The sequence below is a fragment of the Salmo salar genome, chromosome ssa05, assembly GCF_905237065.1.
Source record: "Salmo salar chromosome ssa05, Ssal_v3.1, whole genome shotgun sequence".
Classification (NCBI taxonomy): domain Eukaryota; kingdom Metazoa; phylum Chordata; class Actinopteri; order Salmoniformes; family Salmonidae; genus Salmo; species Salmo salar.
The window spans coordinates 39,661,974-39,677,725 of record NC_059446.1 but is presented as its reverse complement, the minus strand read 5'-3'; the positions used below and the strand labels follow the sequence as shown (position 1 = coordinate 39,677,725).

Genomic DNA, 15,752 nt, shown 5'->3' with positions numbered 1-15,752 from the left:
CAATAGTACAGTAGTGAAGGTGAACTACTACTGCTACCTTTACTCAGGTGTGTCTGAGGTAAATGCTGTGAGCTAATGCACTGTGGTATAGAAGTTGTCTGATAACCCATAGCTGGCCTGATATCAGTTTAACTGCGATTACTAAAACGAAACAAGCTAAGTCTGCCCTCTAGTGTCCAGAGTGTGACAGAATGCCAGACACTGACAGTGTGATGATGATGATGATGACATGACCCACTTGAGCATGCTGTCACAGCTGAACCATTGGATGGTGGGGGAAGGTACCCCCTCAGCCACACAGGTCACTGCATGCCTCTTCCCAGGGAGGTGGTGGTCTGACAGGTCTGTGATCTGAGGGGGGACTACACAGAGAGGGGTACAGGATTAGGAACGACATATCCCATGAATCTAGATGATAAGTGTAGGTATATGTTGAGCCAGGGTGGAATTTCAATAGTCTTAAGTTACTTTTTATTATCATCGCCTCTCATTTATTTATACTGATCTCAAAGCATAGGGAGTGTGAAAGCAATGGAGCTACATCCATGGTGGATGCAGTTCTTTCAAATCAGTGCTGATGACAAAAGGTAAAGGAGGAGAAGGAACCACTTAACAGACTACTGATATACACCACATTGGTTTACATTGGTTGCAAAGGCGACTCACCTTTGACCTCTAGATCAAAGGTCAATTTCTTGGTATCATCTCCGTTGGCGACGTGAACGGTGTAGAGGCCTTTCTGTTCTGTCCTGATCCTCACCAGGGTCAACGTGCTGACGTACCTGAGATAGAGGGGTAATGGAAAACCACACAGTTATAATGTTGGTTCACTGATCCTGTAAAAATGGGTTTATCTTAATAAACCCATCAACATTGCTAAAACCATAAAACCTCCTGAGACATCCAGTCTCTATCAATCAACAGCAGATAAAGCCTAGACAGCAGGTAACCCAACACCCAGCAGGAACCAGAGGCAGACTAAGACCATCTCTGAGGGGTAAATTACCCAATTAGTCGCTAACGTAATGCATTGCATACCACACAAGTGGGATTGTAAATCTGGTTGCCTGATCTGTTTTATACTTTCATGTAACGACAAATAGAACAAACTCTATTGATCTAATCTGAGAAATGTAATCTCCAGATTGATTAGAATTGATCGTCGTCCAGGTGGTCTCACCTGGTCTCATGCTCCTGCGTGGTGACTACGACTTTGTCCCCATTGACCGTGGCATCATCTTTGGTCCAGCGGACACGTGGAGGGGGGTAAGCTTCAATCTCCACCCTCAGCTCTACGTTCTGGTGCAGCTGGGCTGAGACATTACGATCCTGGATGGACCTCAGCTCCACGAATCCTTGTTCTGACAGAAGAAGGTTGTCATTAGTTAGTTAACACATATTAAGTATAGTACCTCTGTAAACATTCTGCAAGAACATGTAGCCTGCGTTAAGGAATAAATAGCTTGACAAATGGGAGTTGAGAAGCTGAAACAGACAGGCACCCAGGGCAAGGGAAGATGCCTTTAAATTGTTGATCCATATCTGCAGCCAATGCTTTCTGATGCCCAGTATGCTAGCGTATATGCTATGATATCAAAAGTTCTTTTTTTCCCCTTTATCGTAACTACTATTTAAGAGTATTAAATGTAATTCACTGTGTTTACAGTATGGCTGCTAAGTATAGTGGGTCCATATTGTAGACTGAGGTGATTACAAAGCTGTCTATTCAAATGGTTGAACTGTTTAGAGACTGAAATGAGGATCTGTCATTTCCAGTGGGCTGTCCAGAGTATTGGCCCAGAGCCATGTAGAGAGAAAGACTTACAACATGCATGCCCTGGCTGTATGAAGAAGGCAGTTTATACATGTTTGACTACCGTGGCCTAAATATAGCACAACTCAGTGGGAATAGGGTAAGCATTCACAGAGGCACCACTGTCTTTGGCTACATCCAATCCTCAAAAAGGGTGAAAGAGAAAAATGTTGGGTTTACCCTTCAAAAAACTTTCTGCTGACTTTCATTTTGCAGCTTGTTAGATGCAGTTAAGTTGAATGAATTTCAATTATTTGAAATGACTTCAAAGGTAAAGGTACAGTGCTGATTCTGAGTCGACAAAATCTCTCAGATTGGACACTTTGCACATAATGTTATCAAAAATAATAATTCAATATTATTTTATTTTAATTGACTATCTCACACAAAACACAGATGTTGTGTTTGCATGTTCAGAGACGTTCACTAGCTAAATGATAAAAAAAACATTTACATGTGGTTTATTTTAACAGAACTCTCTCTCGCGTAGTGCATGGGGGTTCATATTATGAGTGATGCTCTTTCAGTCTTAAAGAATTGCCTTAATAATAATCTATCCAGTCATTGTTTGTTTTTAGAGAGTCTCTTCCTGTCTCCTTCTCACCAAGGATGGTGATGTTGACGTTGGCTGTGGCTCTCTGGTCCTGGACACCCTCGTGGACATGACACGCATACTGGCCTGTGTTGGCCAGCGTCACCTTGGAGACTATGAGGCGTGAGCGCATCTTCTGGGATGACAGGACGTCAGTCAGAGGCTCAATGGAGTCCACCTGACAGACACAGGGGAGGAAAGGGGTGCATACATTTTGTATTCCTTCTGATTGAAGGCTATGGAAATATAAACTAAGTAATATCAGATTCTACAAGTTTAACAGGATGTGTTGATTTTATCCACATGTATATCTATCAGTGAAATCCTAACACAAGGGCCTTCAAACCTCTTAACTTGTTTGGGATAGGAGGCAGTATTTTCATGTCTGGATGAAAAGTGTGCCCAAAGTAAACTGCCTGCTACTCAGGCCCAGAAGCTAGGATATGCATATAATTGGTAGATTTGGATAGAAAACTCTAAAGTTTCTAAAACTGTTCAAATTATGTCTGTGAGTATAACAGAACTTATTTGGCAGGTGAAACCCCGAGGACAAACCATCCAGGATTCTTTTTGAGGTGACAGTGTTTTCAATGGGTTTTCTATGTGGATCTAGATTTCTAAGGCACTTGCTTGCAGTTCCTATCGCTTCCACTGGATGTTAACAGTCTTTAGAAATTGGTTGATGTTTTTCTTTTGAGTAATGAAGAAGTATAGCTGTTCAGAACGAAGGTCGAGTGTAGTGTACTTTTGTGGTTGGGGCGGGCGACCTGAAAGCTCGCTCCACTTTGTTTTCGTCCTGTATTGAACACAGTTTATCCCGTCTAAAATTTGATCGATTATTTACGTTAAAAAAGACCTAAAGTTGTATTAGGAAAGTTGTTTGAAATGTTTGGATCAAGATTACAGGTAATTTATTAGATATTTTGTAGTCATGTTGCACGAGTTGGAACCCGTGTTTTTCTGAATAAAACGCGCCAAATAAATTGACATTTTGGAGATATAATGACGGAATTTATCGAACAAAAGGACCATTTATGATGTTTATGGGACATATTGGAGTGCTAACAGAAGAAGATCTTCAAAGGTAAGGCATGAATTATATCGTTATTTCTGAGTTTTGCGTCGCGCCTGGTGGGTTGAGTTATGATTGTCATGTGTTTGTTTGATGGGGTGCTGTCCTCAGATAATAGCATGGTTTGCTTTCGCCGTAAAGCCTTTTGAAATCTGACACGGTGGCTAGATTAACAAGAAGTTAGGATTTAATTTGGTGTATTGCACTTGTGAATGTATGAAAGTTAAATATTTGTAATACTTTTTTTTTTTTTTCGCGGTCTGCAGTTTCACCGGATGTTGTCGAAACGTTCCGCTAGTGGAACCCCTATCCCAAACAGGTTTTTAAGGATCTTACACTTTAAAAAAAAGTTTTCATCTAAAATGACATACCCAAATCTAACTGCCTGTAGTTCAGGACCTGAAGCAAGGACATGCATATTCTTGAAACCATTTCAAAGTAAACACTTTGAAGTTTGTGGAAATGTGAAATTAATGTAGGAGAATATAACACATTAGATCTGGTAAAAGATAATACAAACAAAAAAAATGTGTTTTCAAAAAAAATATTCGAAATGCAAGAGAAAGGCCATAACATCATATTGCAGATTAGGCACTTGTGTGTGCAAAGTTTTAGATTGATCCAGTGAAGCATTGCAATACTGGACAATATTTTGTATCAAGTCTGCCTAAATGTGCCGAATTGGTGAATTGATACATTTTCAAGTACATAACTATAGAGAACATACACAAATTATATGGTAATACAACATTTTACAAAAAAAGTTAAAACACTCCCAGGAATGTCATACATGATGGATCATTAGCTATTACACTAACTTTCACACATCTAGATGGCCGGGCGGGGTGGGTGTGGAGCCAGAGACAGCAGGGGTTCAAACTGTAGAACCCAGTTCCTACATTTTAATATAAAAATTGATTTTATCAAACAAAACTATGCTACATTTTATCTCTGGGACCCTCAGGATGACAAATCAGAGCAAGATTACTGAATGTAAGTACATTATTTACCTTCAGATATGAATGTATCAAACCAGTTGCCGTGATAAAGTTTGTTGTTGTTGTGCACTCTCCTCAAACAATAGCATGGTATTTTTTCACTGTAATAGCTACTGTAGTTAGATTAACAAGAATTTCAGCTTTCTGCCCATAGAAGACATATGTCCTGGAAAGTTTGCTGTTACTTACAAAAACCTGCTAATCGCATTAGCGCACGTTAGCTCAACCGTCCCGGTATAGGGACACCGATCCCATAGAGGTAAAACACTTTCACCACCAAAAAGATAGTGTATTATGAATGATGATATGAAAACCATGTCTGTCATGAATTATATTTCCTGGGGATTTAACACATCTAGGTGTGGCTACACAGACATCTTGATGTAATTTACTCTATGCCTGTTCTCCTCTCTTCTCTCCCACTCACGTCTCTATTGGGATAGTCCCAGGAGAAGGAGACCAAATCCACTCCGTGCACCGTGCAGTTCACTGTAAGAGGCTCGCCCTGCTTCAGCACCGTCTTAGACGCATTGATGTAGGCGTCGATCATCTCCGGAACTAACACGGGAAATGTGTGGAAAGCGAAGAAAAGAAAGAAAAGGGAGGGTGTCAGGGAAAGAGGGATAGAGATAATGAGTTCCTTGTTATTTTTTTGACATTACCGCAAGGTGAAAGAGAACATATTGCTTACTTAGCAATATCACTGATATACAACAGCTTGAGACCATAGATTGATACCCTTGCAATACTGTCTTCGTTACATCCATACATGCATATCAACAATGACGTTCATGGCCTGTACAGTACAATGAATGTCATGTAACGCTAGGTCTCTAGCGTTCTCTAGTCTCCTTCATTGTTACATCCCCAGCCCTATCTCTGAACCCCAGCCCCAGCCTCAGCCCAGGTACCCACCAACAATGCTGAAGACGTAGAAAGCCTGGGACTCTTTCTCCTCCCCGTTCAGCTCTCCTCGGCACACATAGGTCCTGTCCTCCAGGGGCGCCCTGTAGCCCTCACTTGGGATGTAGACCCCCTTCAGGTGCATGTCACTGTCTCTTTCGTAGAGGGTGACGTTGATCTGGGGGTTGGTGACCACACACGGGATGATGCCCTCCTCGCTGGTCTTGGTCACCATGCCGTGGAAACTCTCAATGAACCACACATCAGGGTCTGTATGAGGAAGGCGAGGGACGGGAAGACTTAGCATCACTTGAAGAATAAGAGGAATCATTTCACACCATATGAGGAATAAACATATTTACTTTATATCATGATTGAACCAAGATATGGAGGCCTATAAGCTGAGTTCGCTGTTACAATATCCAATATTTGCCTGGGCAGTGGGAACATAACAGTTGTCTAACCTAGCCTATCTTTGTAAAAGTACAATAGCTGTGACAGAGTGTAAAGGGGGTGACAGGTAGCCTAGCAGTTAGAGACGAGACAGTAACCGGAGGGTTGCTGGTGTCAAATCCTAGATGCTGCTGTACCCTTGAGCAAGGCACTTAACCCCCACTACAACGGTGCCGAGTGTGGCAGCCCTGCGCACCTCTCCAAAGGTGGGGTTGTGTTAAAAGCGGAAGTACAATTTTGGTTGGACCATGTGTCTAATTGACCAATAAAGTGATCTTAATCTAATTTTAAAATTATAACAGTGTTCTCACCTGGCACAAAGACTGCCACCTCTATAGTCTTGTCAGTCCAAGTCTCGGCACAGACATATACTCCCGTTTGGCTCCATGTCACATTGTCCAGAATGAGAACACTGGTCGTGTTCTGGTTCTCCACTCCAAAATAGGGAACATTGTCATCCCGCTTGAACCTCCATTCGACCGTCCCCCAGCCGGTACAGGTAATGATTATGGAGTCACCCGCTGCCATGACGACTTCACTGTTGCTAGGGGAGATCTCCAGGCAACAGAACTCAGGACAGAAGTGTAAAAGAGCTGCAGTCAACACAAACAAGAAAAGGTCAGGTTTGGGATCAAATAGCTAGATCTCCAGGTCAAGGGTCAAAGGTTACGATAGCAATAACAACTGAGATATCCGTCCAATTACACAGCGATGACGGATGTGACCAGTCTGCTGGGCTATGGAGGAGGGATGATGACGCACCGTTAATGACAGATCCTTTTAAGCTGATCAATGCTCTTTGCCATCCATATTAAAGAACAATCTCTATGGCAAAATAGCTGGATACAAAGTTCAGAAGTTTTTCCCTACTATGTAACCTAACTAGGAAAGACTCAGGCTCTAGTCATGTTATACCTCACAGTTTATTTTCATTATATTTCAGTAGATGTGTGGTTGTTCCTCTCACCTGTAAGAATGGTTGTCAGATGGAGAGTGCATACTCTGACACTCCTCATGGTGATACGCTTCAGGAGAGAATTATTCTGCAAACAGATTTAAAAACAAAAACACTGAATATTGTATTCTCCATTATAGCCCCTGTTTTCTTCATGACATTCCTCCCAGCATATTGAGTTTGACCCTTGTGTTAAAGACAAACTCCCTACCCAGAGTTTCTATTTTACACTTGTCCTTCATACAGTAAATGGCTTATGACAGACAAAATGATTGAGAGAGACAGACGACTCCAAGGTTAGCGCAAGGGTGTTGTTCCCTCCGACGCCGGTTACTAATGAGCTCAGGCATTAGGACGGCTCGGGGATTGGGACATGGGGAGGGTGGGACTCAGAGTTGGTCTGAACATTCTGAACTCATAACATCTCATTAATATCTCTTCACATACACTACTGATACGCTCATATCATGATGGACCAACAAGGTTAGGTCGAAACCAAGTTGTGAGCTTACTATATAAATCACATGTCATGACAGCACAATCTGTTCCTAATCCAAAGATACTGTATGCCACAGAAAGAACACAGGGCTAATCATAGACAGACTAAACAGAGTAGATGCGGCTCTTAAAATACAATGGAAGGTTACTCCCCTCTCAATAATGAGATGTGAGTTCTGTACACAACATTCCGGTTCTATGTTCTGAATGGGTTCACATGAGAGGTATGTGACGGCTCGCTGCACAGGGACAGAACAATGTCGGAGAGTTTTTGTTCTTGTTTTGCCAGCGTTCTGTCCAACTAACAGGTCAGTGTGTGCCTCGGCAACACTCTGCTGCTGGGTCTAAAACTATTCCACTGTCGTGTCAAACCCTTAGTTGGATTCCAAGTAAACAAAAGGCAACCACAGAACGGCAACAACAAACCATATTTTGGAGTTTGTTTGCTGATAAGTTGCTATGGTGATACAATGTGCAGTTTCGTATTTTAAAACAACACTGAGGCAAAATCTCAAATGATACCCTATTCCCCAACAATGCTGCTGGGTCTAAAACTACTCCACTGTCGTGTTGAACCCTTAATTGGATTCCAAGTAAACAAAAGTAATTAGGCAATAGCGGCAACCACAGAACGGCAATAGCAAACCATATTTGGGGTTTTGTTTACTGATAAGTTGCTATGGTGATACAATGTGTAGTTTTGTATTTTAAAACTCAACACTGAGGTAAAATCTCAAATGATACCCTATTACCCTTCAGAAAGGGTATTTACATCCCTTGACTTTTTCCACATTTTGTTGTGTTACAAAGTAAGAATAAAATGGATTTCGATCTTGTCTCATCGCTGCAACTCCCCAACGGGGCTAGGGAGAGGCGAAGGTCGAGTCATGCATCCTCCGAAACATGACCCGCTTAACCTGGAATCCAGCTGCACCAATGTGTCGGAGGAAACACTGTTCAACTGACGACCGGAAGTCAGCCTGTAGGTGCCCGGCGCGCCACAAGAAGTCACTAAAGCATGATGAGAAGTAAAGCCCCCCCGGCCAAACCCTCCCCTAACCCGGATGACGCTGGGCCAAATGTGTGCCGCCCTATGGGACTCACGGTCACGGCCAGTTGTGACACAGCCTGGTAACAAACCCAGGTCTGTAGTGACGCCTTAAGCACTGCAATGCAGTGCCTTAGACCGCTGCGCCACTCGGGAGGCCTATAATTGTAATTTTTGGTCAATGATCTACACAAAATACTATGTAATGTCAAAGTGGAAGAAAATTATCAATTGTAAAAATACTTTTTTTTTTAAAGATTAAAAATCTAGCACTAATATACCTTGATTAAATAAGTATTCAACCCCCTGAGTCAAATCATGTTAGAATCATCTTTGGCTGCGATTACAGCTGTGAGTGTTTCTGGGTAAGTCTCTAAAGCCTTGTTCACATTGGCAGTTTGAAGTGACTCAAATCCAAATTTTTCCCATATCCGATTTGAATCTGTTATTTTTCCTGCAGTCTGAACACCCAAAAGCCACATGGAATCTGATATTTCAATCCACATTTCAAACCACCTTCAGATATAGTTTAAATGAGATACAAATTTGATTCCTGGCCTAGCGAATCATGTCTGAACAGTCAAATCTGATTTATTTGCCCTCAAGTGGTTGTGAGACTGTTATTTGGCATGTCTTGTTGCTTGCTAGCTACTCTATTGACAGTTTGACAAGAACAAGGCGTTGTACCTAACTTGTTCACTGTTTACAAACAAATTAGTGTTTGAAATGTGATAGAAAGATAAACAGCTACCTAGCTAGCTGACTGCTGTGGCTAACCAAAAATGACTTATTTTGAAAGTTGGATCATCTTATTCTTTGATGCTTTAAAGGTGTTCTTACACTATGATTTAGAACATTCAATGCAACTGGGAAACATCCAATGGTAAGCATTGTTGTCACCTGCTAACTTCTGAGCTACAGGAAGCACGACCACCAATCAGCCTACACACCCGTCATTATATGACAACTAGCATAGCCATGTCAGCAAGTGACTGCTGTCTGATTATACACAAATCCGATTTGGTCACTTGTAACTTGTTGTTTGGACAGTCAGTATTCCAAAACGGATTTGAAAAACAAAACTGATTTGAGAATTAAGGTCTGCAGTGTGAGCAAGGCATAAGAGCTGTCTGCACCTGGATTGTGCAACATTTTCCCATCATTCTTTTCAAAATTCTTCAAGCTCTGTCAAATTGGTTGTTGATCATTGATTCCTAGACAACCATTTTCAGGTCTTGCCATAGATTTTGAAGCAGATTTAAGTAACTTGGACACTCAGGAACATTCACTGTCATCTTGGTAAGCAACTCCAGTGTAGATTTGGCCTTGTGTTTTAGGTTATTGTCCTGCTGAAAGGTGAATTAATCTCCCAGTGTCTAGTGGAAAGCAGACTAAACCAGATTTTCCTCTAGGAGTTTGCCTGTGCTTAGCTTCATTCTGTTTCTTTTTAATCTGAAAAACTTCCCAGTCCTTAACGATTACAAGCATATTCATAACATGATGCTGACACCACTATACTTGAAAATATGGAGAGTGGTACTCAGCAATGTGTTGTGTTGGATTTTCCCCAAACCCAACACCTTGTATTCAGGCCAAAAAGTGAATTGCTTTACCAAATTTTTGGCAGTATTACTTTAGTGCCTTGTTGCAAACAGGATGCATGTTTTGGAATATTTGTATTCTGTACAGGCTTTGTTCTTTTTAATCTGTCAAATAGGTTAGTATTGTAGAGTAATTACAATGTTATTGATCCATCCTAAGATTTCTCCTATCACAGAGTTTAAACTGTAACTGTTTCAAAGTCACCATTGGTCTGATGGTGAAATCCCTGAGTGGTTTCCTTCCTCTGCAGCAACTGAGTTAGGAAGGATGCATGCATCTTTGCAATGACTGGGTGTGATTCAACATCCAAAGTGTAATTAATATCTTCACCATGCTCAAAGGGATATTCAATTTCCAATAGGTGCCCTTCTTTGCGAGGCATTGGAAAATCTCCCTGGTCTTTGTGGTTGAATCTGTATTAGATATTCACTGCTCGACTGAGGGACCTTACAGATAATTGTATGTGTGTGGTACAGAGATGAGGTAGTCATAAAAAATGTATGTTAAACACTATTATTGCACACAGAGTAAGTTCATGCAACTTATTATGTGACTTGTTAAGCACATTTCTCCGCCTGCACATATTTAGGCCTGCCATAAGAAAAGGATGGAATACTTATTGACACAAGACATTTCTGCTTTTTATTTGTATTTTGTAAAATTTCAAAAAACATAATTCCACTTTGACATTGTAGGCCAGTGACCAACAAAAATCTAAATGTAATCAATTTTAAATTCAGGCTGTAACACAACAAAATGTAGTAAAAGTAAAGGGGTGTGAACACTTTCTGAAGCCACTGAGGTTCACTACCAGACCCCCTTTTTTTGAGACACAGACTGGTTTTGATGTTTTAAGAGCAACGTCATCACTTCAGCATCAACATCATGTCAGAGATCAATAGAGGTTAAAGGTGACATGGCTCACCCATCATTGACTACAGACAGCCAATGAGAGAGCTGGAAAGTATTCCTGAGTAAACACTGCATCATAAGAGGGAAAGAGGACAGAGAGAAATATCTACAACACAGATAATGTGATGGAAGGAGAGAGGGAAAGAGGGGTGGAGGTTCTTGTGGGTGGAAGTGGGGAGGGGGAGCGTTAAGGGGGGCACAGGGAAGGGGTGCAGCAGCAGGCGTCTGGAAACAGTTAAGGATAGATCACAGGCTTGTACGCAGGAGGAGGGTGGGAAATGGAGAGAGGGCGGAAGAAAGAAGCCCTGGGAAGAGAGGGAGGAGAAGCAAAAGGAGGAGGAATCCTTAGTGGAAACATTGAAATTGATCTTAAAAATAATTGTGGGCACTTAAATTGTTTTAATTCTGTTTTGAACTGGATTACTTAATGCGTGCTATTAAAAGCATGTGTAGTAAAAATGATCCAACTTCTCATCTGATCACGATACAACTGCGGAACTGTTCCATCACCATGAAGATGTTCCTCCTCACAAGACAATATTTAATTCATTGTCATATACAGTTTGAAATACTGTAAATTGATTAATTGTTCTGTTTTTAGAAGTAATCAACAGAATCATAAAACCTGCTGGAAAAAGTATTACTGTTATTTTGATTACTGTAAAGCACGTTGTGCTACAAGTATTCTAGCCTATGAAAGGTTCTATATAAAGCATTTGTTAATATTTGAAATCCCCTGACTATCCAGCTAACAGTTACTCAAACTTAGATACAGTATATCTTTAGATCTTTAAGCCTGTGTAAAGAAACTGCCCTTGGCACTTCCGTTCCCCAAACTGAAACTCTTAAACTGTTCCAACAACATGACTAGTACATTTCCTCCCCCGCCTCCATCCTCCTGGTTCTAATAAAGCTGAGGATCCAGAGAGAGAGCGATTGGACGTCATCCTGCACTAGGCTAGCAAGGGCCTTGTGTAATGTTTGATTGATTTCATTATACATTCTTTGGATTCTCTCACACACTCACAGTTACAGAGGAAACAAACGCAGGCACGCACACACACACACGCACGCACACACACACACACACACACACACACACACACACACACTTACTGTCACTCACACACACATTCACCATGATATGTACAAGCATGCATGCACACACTTCATTCAACCCTCAACACACACTCCCTCCCCTTACCTCCCCTCTGTGTCACTGGTGTACAGTACAGTTCACATTCCCACAGTGTTCCTATGAAACTTCCCAGGCCCACTGATACAGTGGGGATGGTGACGGAAGCGCCAGGGCCTGGAGGTCACACCGTCCCAGAAGGCCATACATCAGAACACTCAGAGAACGATCCGCAACCAGGAAAACAGTACATCAATATTTATGAGCACAAGTCTCCTCAGTGTCACATATGACAAAAGTATTCATCCCCCTTGCCGTATTTCCTATTTTGTTGCATTACAACCTGTAATTTAAATGGATTTTTATTTGGATTTCATGTAATGGACATACACAAAATAATTCGCCAAAAGCCATGTGGAAGACTCCCCAAACATATGGAAGAAGGTACTCTGTTCAGATGAGAACTAAAATTGAGCTTTTTGGCCATCAAGGAAAATGCTATGTCTGGCGCAAACCCAACACCTTCCATCACCCCGAGAACAGCATCTCCACAGTGAAGCATGGTGGTGGCAGCATCATGCTATGAGGATGTTTTTCATTGGCAGGGCCTGGGAAACTGGTCAGAATTGAAGGAATGATGTGATGGATGGCACTAAATACAGGGAAATTCTTGAGGGAAACCTGTTTCAGTCTTCCAGAGATTTGAGACTGGGACTGAGGTTCACCTTCCAGCAGGACAATGACCCTAAGCATATTGCTAAAGTAACACTTGAGTGGTTTAAGGGGAAACATTTAAATGTCTTGGAATGGCCTAGTCAAAGCCCAGACCTCAATCCAATTGAGACTCTGTGGTATGACTTAAAGATTTTTGTACACCAGCGGAACCCATCCAACTTGAAGGAGCTGGAGCAGTTTTGCCTTGAAGAATGGGCAAAAATCCCAGTGGCTAGATGTGCCAAACCTATAGAGACATTCCCCAATAGACTTGCAGCTGTAATTGCTGAAAAAGGTGGCTCTACAATGTATTGACTTTGGGAGGGTGAATATGTCACGACTTCTGCCGAAGTCGATGCCCCTCCTTGTTCGGGTGGTGCTCGGTGGTCGACGTCACCGGTCTTCTAGCCATCATTGATCCATTTTTCATTTTCCATTGGTTTTGTCTTGTCTTCCTACACACCTGGTTCCAATCCCATTCATTACATGTTGTGTATTTAACCCTCTGTTTCCCCTCATGTCCTTGTCAGAGATTGTTTGTGTTATGTGCTCGTGTTTTGTATTGGTGCCGACAGGTTATTTTACCCATGTTTATTTATTTATGTACGTTGGTTTTTTCGAGTTTGTTTTTATTAAACTACTTCATTTACCCAAAGTTGGTTTCTCCTGCCTACACACTCGAATACGACAAAATAGTTATGCATGCTCAAGTTTTCTGTATTTTGCACCTTCAAAGTGGTAGACATGTTGTGTAAATCAAATGATACAAACCACTCAAAAATCAATTTTAATTCCAGGTTGTAAGGCAAGAAAATAGGAAAAAGGCCAAGGGGGTGAATAGCAAACCACAGTATACGTTCATGAGTGGCGATGAGGAGAGGTCTGGAGAGTGGACATCAGAGTTGACCCCAAGGATAGGAAAACACTCACTGCTCGTGCCTATGCACATTAAAATGCTTCTGGGAAAGACAAAGTGCATCAGATACTCTGTGGTATTGTAAAGTGAGACTGTGGGGGGGGTGTAAGAAGATACAAATGTGTATGTGCAGAGTAGATCTATGTCCAGGTCAGGACTCTGTGTGAGGAATGTAACTTTTATTAAGCGTGAAGACAGTGAACCATGGGAGGATCTGCCAAGAGGGCCTGGTTGTTCTTCAGTAACTCTGAACGGCCCAAATAATACAAGCTGCTGTTGGTTCCAGTTGATCCCAGAGGAGATGGATAAAAATACATTGACTTAGACCATAGTGACAAGATGCACGTGAAGCAACACTTGGTGCATTCGTAAATACATTTTGGCTATCTACTCAGATTTCAGAGCACTCTCATCTGAGTGTGCCAGAGCGCAAAATAACTGATGAATTTATGAATATACACTGCTCAAAAAAATAAAGGGAACACTTAAACAACACAATGTAACTCCAAGTCAATCACACTTCTGTGAAATCAAACTGTCCACTTAGGAAGCAACACTGATTGACAATAAATTTCACATGCTGTTGAGCAAATGGAATAGACAACAGGTGGAAATTATAGGCAATTAGCAAAACACCCCCAATAAAGGAGTGGTTCTGCAGTGGTGACCACAGACCACTTCTCAGTTCCTATGCTTCCTGGCTGATGTTTTGGTCACTTTTGAATGCTGGCGGTGCTTTCACTCTAGTGGTAGCATGAGACAGAGTCTACAACCTACACAACTGGCTCAGGTAGTGCAGCTCATCCAGGATGGCACATCAATGCGAGCTGTGGCAAGAAGGTTTGCTGTGTCTGTCAGCGTAGTGTCCAGAGCATGGAGGCGCTACCAGGAGACAGGCCAGTACATCAGGAGACGTGGAGGAGGCCGTAGGAGGGCAACAACCCAGCAGTAGGACCGCTACCTCCGCCTTTGTGCAAGGAGGAGCAGGAGAAGCACTGCCAGAGCCCTGCAAAATGACCTCCAGCAGGCCACAAATGTGCATGTGTCTGCTCAAACGGTCTGAAACAGACTCCATGAGGGTGGTATGAGGGCCCGATGTCCACAGGTGGGGGTTGTGCTTACAGCCCAACACCGTGCAGGACGTTTGGCATTTGCCAGAGATCACCAAGATTGTCAAATTCGCCACTGGCGCCCTGTGCTCTTCACAGATGAAGCAGGTTCACACTGAGCACGTGACAGACGTGACAGAGTCTGGAGACGCCGTGGAGAACGTTCTGCTGCCTGCAACATCCTCCAGCATGACCGGTTTGGTGGTGGGTCAGTCATGGTGTGGGGTGGCATTTCTTTGGGGGGCCGCACAGCCCTCCATGTGCTCGCCAGAGGTAGCCTGACTGCCATTAGGTTCCGAGATGAGATCCTCAGACCCCTTGTGAGACCATATGCTGGTGCGGTTGGCCCTGGGCTCCTCCTAATGCAAGACAATGCTAGACCTCATGTGGCTGGAGTGTGTCAGCAGTTCCTGCAAGAGGAAGGCATTGATGCTATGGACTGGCCCGCCCGTTCCCCAGACCTGAATCCAATTGAGCACATCTGGGACATCATGTCTCGCTCCATCCACCAACACCACATTGCACCACAGACTGTCCAGGAGTTGGCGGATGCTTTAGTCCAGGTCTGGGAGGAGATCCCTCAGGAGACCATCCGCCACCTCATCAGGAGCATGCCCAGGCGTTGTAGGGAGGTCATACAGGCACGTGGAGGCCACACACACTACTAAGCCTCATTTTGACTTGTTTTAAGGACATTACATCAAAGTTGGATCAGCCTGTAGTGTGGTTTTCCACTTTAATTTTGACTGTGACTCCAAATCCAGACCTCCATGGGTTGATAAATTGGATTTCCATTGATTATTTTTGTGTGATTTTGTTGTCAGCACATTCAACTATGTAAAGAAAAAAGTATTTAATAAGATTATTTCATTCATTCAGATCTAGGATGTGTTATTTTAGTGTTCCCTTTATTTTTTTGAGCAGTATATATATGACCAGTGTCAGTAAACGTCAGCAAAAAAACGTAATTATATTGTTGTCAGCACTAGAGTTACAGTCACTAACGCTCTAGATAACATGAAAACAGCCTAA

At 42.4% G+C, this 15,752-nt stretch overlaps 1 protein-coding gene across 2 annotated transcripts in view; it reads right to left on the bottom strand.

Annotated features, from left to right (window-relative positions):
* LOC106604848 (platelet-derived growth factor receptor beta-like) overlaps positions 1-15,752 on the bottom strand; it is a 59,305-nt gene that overhangs the window by 19,484 nt on the left and 24,069 nt on the right. For both annotated transcript variants that reach the window (XM_014199903.2, XM_014199904.2), the window contains exons 2-9: positions 6,799-6,874; positions 6,143-6,424; positions 5,391-5,648; positions 4,903-5,033; positions 2,418-2,583; positions 1,181-1,361; positions 667-782; positions 239-362 (exon numbers count right to left, since the gene is read on the bottom strand). In XM_014199903.2, the coding sequence (XP_014055378.1) occupies positions 239-362; positions 667-782; positions 1,181-1,361; positions 2,418-2,583; positions 4,903-5,033; positions 5,391-5,648; positions 6,143-6,424; positions 6,799-6,847 (1,307 nt within the window). In that variant the 5' untranslated portion in view covers positions 6,848-6,874. The remainder of the gene's footprint in view (positions 1-238; positions 363-666; positions 783-1,180; positions 1,362-2,417; positions 2,584-4,902; positions 5,034-5,390; positions 5,649-6,142; positions 6,425-6,798; positions 6,875-15,752) is intronic.